Raw genomic sequence first — 13,203 nt, 5'->3', positions numbered from 1 at the left:
TGCCTCACCTGCCTCCCAACCCTCCCTGAAGGACTGTGGTGGGGAGGCTCTGCCTCACCCCTCTCACCTGTCTCCCCAGTTTCTCACTACCTAAACTGTATATACTACTTTTCCATGTCACGCACTGGCAGGGAGAGTCCCAATAGCCTCAAGCCATGTATAGGCAGGTGGCAGAACGCTGGGGGGGGGGGGAGACTGTACTACTTCAGCCTGCAGGGAGATACTTTCCCCCTCGGATGCCCCTGAAACCTCCCGGTCAGCAGAAAGCGAGCACCTCAAGGAAACGGGTTCTGCCTAAGCCCAGTCCCTGCCGGGAGCTCGTTTGTTGCAGGAAGCTTTTCAAAAGCGAGGGGTCTGGAGCCGGACATGGTGCTGCTGCAGGGGCCGGAACGTCAGTGGTGTTGCATCACACAGGGAGAGCGGGCGCCCCTCCCCCGCCTGCGGGGGCTGCAGGTGCTGAGCGCGGCTCCTCCCCTCTGCTCGCTTTCCCTGCAGCCCCGCGCGCACGGGGAGGGAGCTCGAGAGCTCGCGAGGGCCGGGCTGGGGCGTCGCTTGAACGGCGCTGCTCTCGCCCCTCCCGCGAGCAGGGCAGGAGGAGCCGTCGTGGGAAGCGGGTGGAAGAAGCGAGGGAGCGCGGCCAGAGGCAGGAGTTCCCCCGCTCGCCTCCCCCCAACGGCCACTGCCGCAAACGCTTCCCTCAGGACTTGGTGCGCTGCCTGCAGGGGAAGGGGGGGCGCCTTCTGGGCCAGTGTGGTCCTCCACAGACTCTCCTGCCCCCACGGTGGGTGAGAGGAGGTGGGGTCCCTTCCAACGCCTGCCCCCTGGGGCTGTGGCACTGCCATGAGAAACAGTTGACTGGGGAGGGGGAGGAGGATGAGTGCCTGCAGGCCTGAGTGGACCTGTATAGGTATATACATGTATATGTGTATGTCTACTAGATATGTATAGGTATATACATGTATATGTCTACCATCCATGTATGTGTGATGTGTCTACTATGCATGTATATGTATAAGTATATACATGTATATGTGTGTCTGCTATGCATGTATAGGTATATGTCTACCATATATATATATGTATATGTCTACCATACATATATATGTGTAGGCATGTACGTGTATGTGCCTACTATACATGTATATGTATGGGGGAATTGTTTCCTTTGGTCACAATTCTTAGTAATGTTTGTCCCATTTAAACTCTCTCATGCTTGAAGCTTGGCCAGCCTGGTTTGGAGACCGTTTGTTGCCGTCACTTAAACAGGAAGAAGCTTCACTGCCCTCCTTCCTCATTTGTGTTTTGGTGAACTGAACTAATAAAGCTTTCCTTCTCTGCAGATCTCTCACGGCTAAGATGACTTTTCAGTGGATAGCCGTTGCAGCCTTTCTGTATGCTGAAATAGCAATTTTACTGTTACTCTGTATCCCAGGTATTTCTCCCCTGAGGTAAGACCATATTGTGCATGATATGGCTAATTAACTTAAAGAAACAAAATATATGTTGTGCTGTTGTAGAAATTTAGTGGTTATTTTCAGGGATATGCAGTGGGTGGGGAGGCAGGTGAGATAGAACCTCCCCACTGCTGTCCTTCAAAAAGTGTTGTCACTGTGTGAGGCGCCCAAGCACCCATAATCCACATGTGCTGTGTTCTCTGCACTCTGCGCATGGGTGCTTGGGCGCCTCACACAGTGACAACACTTTTTGAAGGACAGCGGTGGGGAGGCTGTGCATCACCTGCCTCTCCACCCACTGCGCATTCCTGTTCATTTTTGGAGTTTGATTTTGAATGACCTTTGTCAATTTTTAGATAGATTTGATTTTGTGGAGATCCGATTGCAAATAATTGAAATAACTTTGTGATGCTGTCTAGATGCTATCCAATGTGACTTGCGGTAATGGAATAATACTGGTGGTTTTTTTCCTTATTTATATTTATTAGATAAACTGCAATTTGTGCCCCATTTCTCCGATGCAGCTCACAATAATAGTAATATAAAAGCTGTGTAATCATTCATATCTACAGTATCATGTTATCTTTCTGGACCACTTGATCAGAATGGACTTCCGGAACAATGTTTTGCAGTGGCTCTGAGTCTCTAGACCAGTGGTTCTCACATTTTTAGCACCGGGACCCTCTTTTTAGAATGAGAATCTGTGAGGACCCACCGGAAGTGATGTCATGACCGGAAGTGACGTCATCAAGCAAGGAAATTTTTAACAATCCTAGGCTGTAATCCTACCCACACTGATCTGTAACTTTTTTCCCAATGCAGTCACATGCCATGGTAACATCAAGTCTAATATATTGAAAATAGAATATTGAAATGAATGGGGACCCACCTGAAATTGATTCACAACCCACCTAGTGGGTCCTGACCCACAATTTGAGAAATACTGCTCTAGACTTTCCTGGAGTATAGGTCCCAGAAGTACTGGTGATTCCTGCTCAACACCATAACCATTATCTTTTGATGATCCTACAGTGTTTTATTTTTTCCCCCATACTCTTTAACATCTATGTGAAACTGTTGGAGGAGGTCACCCAGGGGTTTAACATGGGTTGTCCCTGTATGCAGATAACACCCAGTTATACATCTTTTTACTGTCCCTAGTTGGAGAGGTTCTGAAATGGTCTGAAATCCATGATGGATTGGATGAGGACAAACAAGATGAAATTAAATCTGGACAAGATTAGAAAACCTTCTGTGGTGGCATTGGTATGATAGGGTTGAACTCCCTGAAGGATCAGGTGTGCAATTTGGGAGTACTTCTGGACCTGATCATGCTCCCAGATGTGCAGGTGACACATCTGTGTAGGTGACAGCCATGGCTCAGTATACTATTACTCAGTTTTGACTGCTATAGCAGTTGCATCCATTCCTGTTTCAGACCATCCTAGGCATGGTTACTCACACCTTAGTATCGTGTCCAGAGGTTATTGCAATGTTTTCAACTAGTATGTTTCTGGGCATGACTGATGTTGCTGGTTATTCCTCCTAAAGCAATATGCAGCTTAGAACTAAAATATCTCAAGGACAACCTGCTCCCCATGCAAGTCTTTCCATCCTCTAAAACAGGACTAGGCAAACTTTCAACTTTAGGGATCCTGAACCTTTAACAATTGTGGAGAGAGAATTTCAGCAGGTGCATCTTGTTATCTGTGAGATGACAAGCTGCACCTGCTGGAATTCCCTCTTCTGTGCAATTGTAAAAGGTCCAGGATCCCTAAAGTTGAAAATTTGCCTACCCCTGCTCTAAAAGAGAGAGTCCTCTTATAGATACCACCTCCCTCAGAATTGTTGCTCCTGTCCTCTGGAACTCCTTACCCTGTGAGGTTTAGCAGATCCTGCACTGTTGCTTTTCTAGTGCCTACTGAAGATCTGACTCTTTTGGCTAGCCTCTGTTCTTTTTATGAATGTTTGGGTTCTGACTTTTCTCTCTGTCTGCTTTGATTTCTGTTTGCTTTAATTTCTGTTTTCTACTGCTGATTTAGTGCCTATTTTTATATTGGTTGTATTTTTTATAGTTTTTCATCATGTGCAGAAAAAGTGAGATAGAATAAATAAAAACAGACATTATTGGTCACATGAGACTTTCAGAGGCATAGTTTCACTTGTCACATGGCAGTAAAGTTACCACAATTGTTGTTCCGCTGGTGTCAATCAGAAGTGCTAATTTTGATTGCAGAATTAATAATGTAGTAGTAGTAACAACAGTTACAACTGGTTGTGTATGTCATAGTGGTCCTTTTTCAGTTGTGGTATAGGACCATTTTTGGTCATAGTAGTGGGAATGGGCTGTTCCTTCATTCGTTTGTAGGCTTCCTGGTGGGATATGGTTGCCACTCTGATGACTGGGTTTTGGACTAGATGAGCCTTTGGTCTAATCTAACAGGGCTTTCTTATGCGATACTCTCCCTTGAATCACAGTGGTTGTAATACTACCAGTGACAACTACAGTGTTTCTTATTTGTACATTTGTTTCCACCAATACTTGACCTAATTAAATATGGTATGTCATCAGTGGCATTATGTCATTAGGTATATTCAGTTTGATGAAACAAAAATAATTGGCCCGTACTATTGATTGTGGCAGATTTCTACTGCCACAATCAATAGAAATTACTATTGATTTCTTGTGGCAGAAAGTGGCAGTGCAAAATGCCAGATGCACTTCAATGTCAGTAAGTGTAAGGTCATGCACATTGGGGCAAAAAATCTAGTTGGCAACCTTCAGTCTCGAAAGACTATGGTATCGCGCTCTGAAAGGTGGTTCTGGAACAGCGTCTAGTGTGGCTGAAAAGGCCGATTCGGGAGTGACAATCCCTTCCACACTGGGAGCAAGTACAGTCTGTCCCTGGCCTGTCTCCCTGGCTATGGGCCTTCCTTCTTTGCCTCTTAGCCTCAGACTGTTGGCCAAGTGTCTCTTCAAACTGGGAAAGGCCATGTTGCACAGCCTGCCTCCAAGCGGGCCGCTCAGAGGCCAGGGTTTCCCACCTGTTGAGGTCCACTCCTAAGGCCTTCAGATCCCTCTTGCAGATGTCCTTGTATCGCAGCTGTGGTCTACCTGTAGGGCGCTTTCCTTGCACGAGTTCTCCATAGAGGAGATCCTTTGGGATCCGGCCATCATCCATTCTCACGACATGACCGAGCCAACGCAGGCGTCTCTGTTTCAGTAGTGCATACATGCTAGGGATTCCAGCATGTTCCAGGACTGTGTTGTTTGAAACTTTGTCCTGCCAGGTGATGCCGAGAATACGTCGGAGGCAGCGCATGTGGAAAGCATTCAGTTTCCTCTCCTGTTGTGAGTGAAGAGTCCATGACTCGCTGCAGTACAGAAGTGTACTCAGGACGCAAGCTCTGTAGACCTGGATCTTGGTATGTTCCGTCAGCTTCTTGTTGGACCATACTCTCTTTGTGAGTCTGGAAAACGTGGTAGCTGCTTTACCGATGCGTTTGTTTAGCTTGGTATCGAGAGAAAGAGTGTCGGAGATCGTTGAGCCAAGGTACACAAAGTCATGGACAACCTCCAGTTCATGTGCAGAGATTGTAATGCAGGGAGGTAAGTCCACATCCTGAACCATGACCTGTGTTTTCTTCAGGCTGATTGTCAGACCAAAATCTTGGCAGGCCTTGCTAAAACGATCCATGAGCTGCTGGAGATCTTTGGCAGAGTGGGTAGTGATAGCTGCATCGTCGGCAAAGAGGAAGTCACGCAGACATTTCAGCTGGACTTTGGACTTTGCTCTCAGTCTGGAGAGGTTGAAGAGCTTTCCATCTGATCTGGTCCGGAGATAGATGCCTTCTGTTGTAGTTCCAAAGGCCTGCTTCAGCAGGACAGCGAAGAAGATCCCAAACAAGGTTGGTGCAAGAACACAGCCCTGCTTCACTCCGCTTCGGATGTCAAAGGGGTGTGATGTGGAGCCATCAAAGACAACAGTGCCCTTCATGTCCTTGTGGAAGGATCTGATGATGCTGAGGAGCCTGGGTGGACATCCGATCTTGGGGAGAATCTTGAAGAGGCCATCCCTGCTGACCAGGTCGAAAGCCTTCGTGAGATCTATGAAGGCTATAAAGAGTGGCTGTCGTTGTTCCCTGCATTTCTCCTGCAGTTGTCTAAGGGAGAATACCATATCAGTGGTGGACCTGTTGGCTCGGAATCCACACTGTGATTCTGGATAAACGCTCTCTGCAAGTACCTGGAGCCTCTTTAGTGCAACTCGGGCAAACAACTTTCCTACAACGCTAAGGAGAGAGATGCCACGGTAGTTGTTGCAGTCACCCCTGTCGCCTTTGTTCTTGTACAGAGTGATGATGTTTGCATCCCTCATGTCTTGAGGTACTCCACCTTCTCTCCAGCAGAGACAAAGGATTTCATGCAGCTCAGTGATGATGATCTCTTTGCAGCACTTTAGGACTTCAGCAGGGATGCTGTCTTTTCCAGGTGCCTTGCCAAAGGCAAGGGAGTCCAGGGCCACGTGAAGTTCTTCTAGGGTTGGTTCACTGTCAAGCTCCTCCAGCACAGGCAGGCACTCAATGTTGTTCAGCGCTTCTTCGGTGACTACATTTTCTCTGGAATATAGCTCAGAGTAGTGCTGCACCCAGCGTTCCATCTGCTGCGCCCGATCCTGGATGACCTCGCCTGTTGCAGACTTCAGAGGGGCAATTTTCTTCTGTGTTGGACCTAGGGCCTGCTTGATACCATCATACATCCCCTTGATGTTGCCCGTGTCAGCTGCTATCTGTATCTCGGAACAGAGCTGGAGCCAGTAGTCGTTAGCACATCTCCTGGCAGTCTGCTGGACTTTGCTGCGAGCACCTCGGAGGACCTGCAGGTTGCACTCACTGGGACAGGCCTTGTATGCTGCTTGAGCTCTCCTCTTTTCCTCAATGACTGGTGTCAACTCCTCAGAGTGGGCTTCAAACCAGTCTGCTGTCTTGTTGGTCTTCTTGCCAAATATGGACAAGGCGGTGTTGTAAACGGCATTCTTGAAATGTTCCCATCTGTTGGATGCGTTTGCATCGACCGGGCCTGGAAGAGATTCCTCAAGCGCTCGTGCAAATTCCTCCACTTTTCTCTGATCCCAGGTCTTGCTCGTATCAATGCGAGGTCTTCCTTCCCTTTTCGTGTGATACAGTCGCTTTGTTTGCAGTTTCACTCTGCTGCACACCAGCGAGTGGTCGGTGTCACAGGCAGCACCCTGATAGCTGCGTGTGATCTTGATGCTGGGAAGGCTGGAGCATCTGGTGAGAATCAGGTCGAGCTGGTGCCAGTGCTTTGATCTTGGGTGTCTCCAAGAGACTCTATGTTGGGACTTCGTGTTGAAGAACGTGTTGCTGACACAGAGACCGTGATGACAGCAAAACTCTAGCAGGCGTTGGCCATTTTCGTTCATCTTCCCAGTGCCGAACTGACCTAAGCAAGTGGGCCACGAACTGTTATCAGCACCAACCCTAGCGTTGAAATCGCCGAGGATGAACAATGGCTCTTTTACGGGGATCTTCTTGATAGTGGTGGCCAGGTCATCATAAAATTTGTCTTTGGCTTCTGCTGGAGACGACAGAGTCGGTGCATAAGCACTGATGAGAGTGACAGGTCCTGCTGATGACTGGAGCTGCAGGGACAAAATTCTTTCACTTCCCACAGTAGGTGGGATGATGGATTTCAGCAGGGTATTTCTGACCGCAAAGCCAACACCCATGTTCCCTGGTTTCATTTGGTGGTTTTCCCTGCCAGAAGAATGAGAAATTTCGCTCCTTGACAGATCCGGAATCTGGCAGCCTTGTCTCTTGAAGGGCGACAGTGTCCAGGAAGTTGAACAGGGAGCAGTGGTGAGGCAGACGGGATGCAGGGGGAGGGGCAGGAGAGGGGTTTGTGGCTATCAGGAAGTTGAACAGGGAGCAGTGGTGAGGCAGACGGAATGCAGGGGAACGGCAGGAGAGGGGTTTGTGGCTATCAGGAGGTTGAACAGGGAGCAGTGGTGAGGCAAATTCAGTCAAAACTTTACATATAGGCTGATGGGTTCTGAGCTGTCTGTGACAGATCAGGAGAGAGATCTTGGGGTGGTGGTGGACAGGTCAATGAAAGTGTCGACCCAATGTGCAGCGGCAGTAAAGAAGGCCAATTCTATGCTTGGGATCATTAGAAAAGGTATTGAGAACAAAACGGCTAATATTATAATACCGTTGTACAAATCGATGGTAAGGCCACACCTGGAGTACTGTGTCCAGTTCTGGTCACCGCATCTCAAAGAAGACATAGTGGAAATGGAAAGGGTGCAAAAGAGAGCGACTAAGATGATTACTGGGCCGGGGCACCTTCCTTATGAGGAAAGGCTATGGCGTTTGGACCTCTTCAGTCTAGAAAAGAGGCGCCTGAGGGGAGGACATGATTGAGACATACGAAATCATGCAAGGGATGGACAGAGTGGATAGAGAGATGCTCTTTACACTCTCACATAACACCAGATCCAGGAGACATCATGAAAATTGAGTGTTGGGAGAGTTAGAACAGACAAAAGAAAATGTTTCTTTACTCAGCGTGTGGTTGGTCTGTGGAATTCCTTGCCACAGGATGTGGTGACGGCATCTGGCCTGGACACCTTTAAAAGGGGATTGGACAAGTTTCTGGAGGAAAAAACCATTATGGGTTACAAGCCATGATGTGCATGTGCAACCTCCTGATTTTAGAAATGGGCTATGTCAGAATGCCAGATGCAAGGGAGGGCACCAGGATGCAGGTCTCTTGTTACCTGGTGTGCTCCCTGGGGCAGTTGGTGGGCTGCTATGAGATACAGGAAGCTGGACTAGATGGGCCTATGGCCTGATCCAGTGTGGCTGTTCTTATGTTCGTATGTAAAGTAAGCCAAGTGGATCAGTTGAAAAGAAAAGTAGTAAAACATGAAACTTTAAAATACCTAAAAGGGATGTGTGTGTGTGTGTTTCATTCAGAAGAATTAATGTCTGCAAAAGTCAGCATTTGAGCACCAACATCTACACATGTAGGAAGAAATACTTAATACCTCAGAATTCTGCTATCTCAATTTGAGGAATTTGGAAGAACTGGTTTTGCACTTCCCTGAACAGTTTTTTAAACACCTTGAATCAGCATTACCAGAGATTTTAGTTATTCCAGCACAGACTTGCTTGAATATTCAAATAAAGAAACCAAACCTATTACATTTCCCAAAATATCATGATTTTTTTTTCTCTGAATGAAATCCCTAGAAGGAGAATAGTCAAGGATTAAAATGGCTATGGACAAAAGCATTTCTTCATTTAATAAAAATTTGATTTAAAAACTGATAATATTTTTCACATGGGTGGATATTGAATACTAAACAAATGCTTACGACAATATGTCCATTGCTGGAATACTACCTGTTTTTGAGTAGTTTAAGGTTGTATATTACTTTTTCACAGTAGCTTTTTAGAGCTAATGTTGTGTTGTGTATCATGGCCAACACAATCATTTGTCTGTATTCTGTTTTGTAATACTTCTGTATTTTTCTGTCTGGTGAAACTGGTTTTGTATTGTTTCCATATGCTTTAAAGCAGTACCAGGGGAAAATCACAAACAGGTGATGAGCCCTGTTGAAATAGATGTGTACACCACTAGTGGTATGTGCGGCACCTGTGGCCTTGAGAGCAAGATCACAACGGCAGCTTCAGATGGTGGTCGGAGGCTCAGCTTGACGTGGTGGGCAGAGCTCCAGCACATGGTTTCCATGTGCTTGAAAAGCCTTGCCTGCCTGCCCGCCCATCCACCCTGAGCCTCTTACCATTGTTGGGAACTCCTGTCAGGGTCTCTGAACCCGGAAGTAACTGGCAATGACATCATCACCAGTTCCTTCTGGTGGTTCTTCCATGGAGAGCATTGGGGCAAGTGGTACATCGGAGGAACAGCTTTGAGAAACACTGGTGTGTACAATTTGATGCAGCTATGGCATCTGCTATATTTCAACTCTCTCAGTGTTTCAGCTATAATACTGAAAATTAACCACACATCTCTTGAGCAGAAACATTAATGTTGAGTGACTTGTTTACTGTTTGTAACGCGGATAAGAATTGATCTCCATGGTATGGCAGAATCAAGAGATTTGTGACTAGAAGGAAACTGTCATTTGACTAGTGGCTGCAGAAGAGTAGTTAGGGGTTGGACAGTAGAAGTACGTATTATTCTGAGGAGAGAGTTCTACTAAGAAGGAATTCTGAAACTGAATGACTCTGTGCTCCTCCTTGCACAACTCTAGATCTCTTTGGACACAATTCTAACCCACTTTCTAGCACCAACATGGTCAGTGCAAGTCCTAGATAAGGAAACAAACATTCCCTTACTTTGAGGAGGGCTCCATGAGTGCCTCCCCAACTGCAGGATGCAGCACATGTCTCATTGGCACAGCTATGCCTGTGCTGGAAAGTGGGTTAGGATTTGGGCCTTCCACAGCCAAGTTTAAACATCAGTTATTAACACCAATACATCCCCCTCCCCATGGTATCCAGTATAGCAACTGTCAATAATTTGAAAGCTGGCCAACCCCCTCTGTGGAGGCCCTCCTGCATGTACCATCATTTATGGATGCACAGCTGGCAGTGACACATTGTAGTGTCTGCTTTGTGGAGTTCTCTTCTATAGGACACTTGCTTCCATCTTGTCTGTTTTTTGCAGATATGCAAAAATGTTTTTGTTCTGCTAGGCATTTGGATTTTGTTGTTGTTTTTAGTTGGCACTGTGGTTTTGTTGTGCCCTCTTCTGATATTTTGTTCGTATTTTATTTTCATTTGATTGTGCCATCTTGACACACACACCTCCATGTTGGGGAAGAAAAGCAACATATAAATATTTTTAATCAATTAAATAACATCACTACTTTGCAGTGCTTCCTTGCATCTCCATATAATGTTGAATTTCAAGGTCAAACTTCATGGGACATTAAAGCATTGTTATTAGTCTTGATGGATGGTACAATTCTATGCATGTGTACACAGAATTAAGTCCCATTGTGTTCAATAACATAGGACTGCAACCTTACACCAGTTTGAAAACAGCTGTTCCCAATTAGTGTAATCAGCATAAGGATTATTCTGACAAAGCAACTTTACTGTGGCAGCTCTGCTAACAAGATAATTGAAGGTGTGATTTAAATACACACATGAAGGGATTTTGTCTTCAGAATAAAGCTTTAAGAGGATCTGGAAGTAGCAAATTAGTCTCGTTAAACCTGGATGCTAAAGACACAGAGTCTGTCTTGTTAAATAGAAGCAGTGTTGGCAGATCTTGACTGATTTCCACAGGTTGTGCCTTCTCCTATCACTGGCTGCAGTGATAATATAGACAAAGCTGTAGCTGATGCAGTTATTCCTTTTTTATGTAATTCTTGAAGAAGTGCAAAGCAACACAGAAATCTATTCTGCCTTATTTGAGAGTTACATGTATACCTACAATTTCTTTGTATCTGTATTTTAAAATCAAACTACAGGTCCATTCTTGTTATACATGGATTTGACTCAACACAAATGGTCCCTGCAAATGAGAAGGAATATGCTGATCCCTGGAGAAGGGGAAAAATGCATCCCTTTAAAATCACAGTTTAAAAAACTGCTTTTTACTGTAGCAGAGAGACAGTCATGCAAGTGATTACAGGTGCAACCTTCCGCAGACACTCGCCCATAAGATGAACCCACAGATAAGTCGAGCACAGGTTTTAAGCCAAAAATCATGGAATTTTCTATGACACTCAGATAAGTCAGGGGTTAAACTTAGGGTGTTATCTAACTATAGTTTTGTCTGACTTTGTCAGATCTTGAAAAATAACCTACCACTAATTGTTATGTAAGAACTGTACAGTCTCTATTTTATTAAAAACATAGTAAAAGATCATAAGATACATTTTTATTCTTTTTAAATTCTGGTCAGCACCTTTTGTAAATACTATCAGAGTAAGTGCACTGTAAACAACATACCAGTAAAACAGTGGTTCCTAACCTGGTATTCATGTACTCCCAGGGACACTCAACAGGACCTTTAGGGGTACAGTGGTGCCTCGCATAACGAAATTAATCCGTTCCGCGAGTCCTTTCGTTATGCGAAATTTTCGTTGCGCGAAGCACGTTTTCCCATAGGAATGCATTGAAATCTAATTAATGCATTCCTATGGGCAAAAAAGGTCAAAACGAAGTCAAATTTGGTTTACAAAGTGTTTATTACATGCTCTTTAAAGGCATACATACTGTACAGAGGATTTCGAAAATTTGAAGCATACACAAAATTTTTAATTTTTAAAAAATTCGTTATGCGAAGCACGGACCTAAAAATTTTTCGTTATGCGAAGCACGGCCAGAAACTTTCGTTATGCGAGTTACCAAACTCAATCGAAAAACTCTTTCGTTATGCGAGGCACCACTGTACTTGAAAAAGAATGGCAGAAAAAGGCAGGTCATACTCCAGAATGCCTTGCAAGGACCAGCAAGGCAGGAAGGGAGGTAGCTAGTTGGCTGTGAGCCCCAGGAATAGCTAGTTTTTGGTCATCAATTCATGTATGAACCAGTGATTGAAAACCAGCACAGCAAAAAAGCTGAAACATAATTTGGAAAGTGATCAATCACCCAGAATTTCTCAGCACACTTCTGGTGTAAAGGCAGAGTCTTCTGTTCTTCAAACAGATGAAAAGAGAAAATATGTGATGGATACATGAAGTCTGGGGTCTTCTTAGAGTGGAGATGAGGGATTGTATTATTACAAACATTTTGCTAATATGAAGGGTACAATTTATGGAAATGGGCTGCCAAGGGATATGCAAGTGAAAAACGTTGGGAACCACTGCAGGAGATCCATGAATCAAATCCACCTTTAAGGTGTCTGGTGTGTTAAGCCAGAAGCTCTACATATAACCCATAACTGAGAGTGTGCAATTCAATTCACAGCAGAGAGATGCAGCTGCATATATTTGCAACCCTTTTTACTCAGAAGTAGACCCACTGCTTTCCATGGATGTTATTCTTAAGTAATGGTGCATCGAATTGTAGCCTGGGACTTTGTTTCAAATGGAAAGGAGGATCCCATCCTGATGTTGAAAGAAACAGATCTCTGCTAAATGCAAAACAGAACCAGGCTGCAATAGCATTTGCAAAATGGAATGGAGGAGAATAAAAGGTTAACTTCGGCTGGAAAGTTACTATAGAAACAAATGATCTTTGCATTGCTGCTACTGAGCTTGCTTTAGCAAGAAACTAAACTTTTCAGAGTTGAAAAGCTCTGTCCTGTGATTGACCCGGAGATCAGGTGAAGTGATTTGAGCTTGATTACTTGGCAAAAATGTTAGGTACTTTAGGTAATTATCTTGGCAAAAATGTTAGGTACTTTAGGTAATTATCCACAGATTTTTCTATCTCAAAGCTGATGAGAAGGACCCTTTAAAGGAAAGCAATTGTTTAACAATGCCATTGAGGGCAGCTGACTTACAATCCATCAATCATTCTCTCTGCAGGTTTCACTCCTCCCACCCCCCTGAGCAGGTGAAAGAAGGCTAAATGGCAGCGATTATCACCTTCTCCATTCTTTCCCCCTTGCTAGGGCTGCTGGTGAAGGGAGGGATTGCTGTCACCTAGTGAAGCCTAAGCTCCTGGAGAGAGACTGATTGTCTTTGTGTGCATTACAAAGGTCAGCAAGGCTGTTTTTAAATCACCAGAACAAAGAGACTTT

General features: G+C 45.0%; 1 protein-coding gene across 1 annotated transcript in view; it reads left to right on the top strand.

Moving 5' to 3' along the window:
* DUS4L (dihydrouridine synthase 4 like) overlaps positions 1-13,203 on the top strand; it is a 69,623-nt gene that overhangs the window by 16,139 nt on the left and 40,281 nt on the right. The window contains exon 7 of the mRNA XM_066634009.1: positions 1,350-1,448. Within this exon, the coding sequence (XP_066490106.1) occupies positions 1,350-1,448 (99 nt within the window). The remainder of the gene's footprint in view (positions 1-1,349; positions 1,449-13,203) is intronic.

This window comes from Tiliqua scincoides, chromosome 7 (genome assembly GCF_035046505.1).
Source record: "Tiliqua scincoides isolate rTilSci1 chromosome 7, rTilSci1.hap2, whole genome shotgun sequence".
Taxonomy (NCBI): domain Eukaryota; kingdom Metazoa; phylum Chordata; class Lepidosauria; order Squamata; family Scincidae; genus Tiliqua; species Tiliqua scincoides.
The sequence above is the reverse complement of the archived record's forward strand: the minus strand, read 5'-3'. Positions and strand labels throughout refer to the sequence as shown.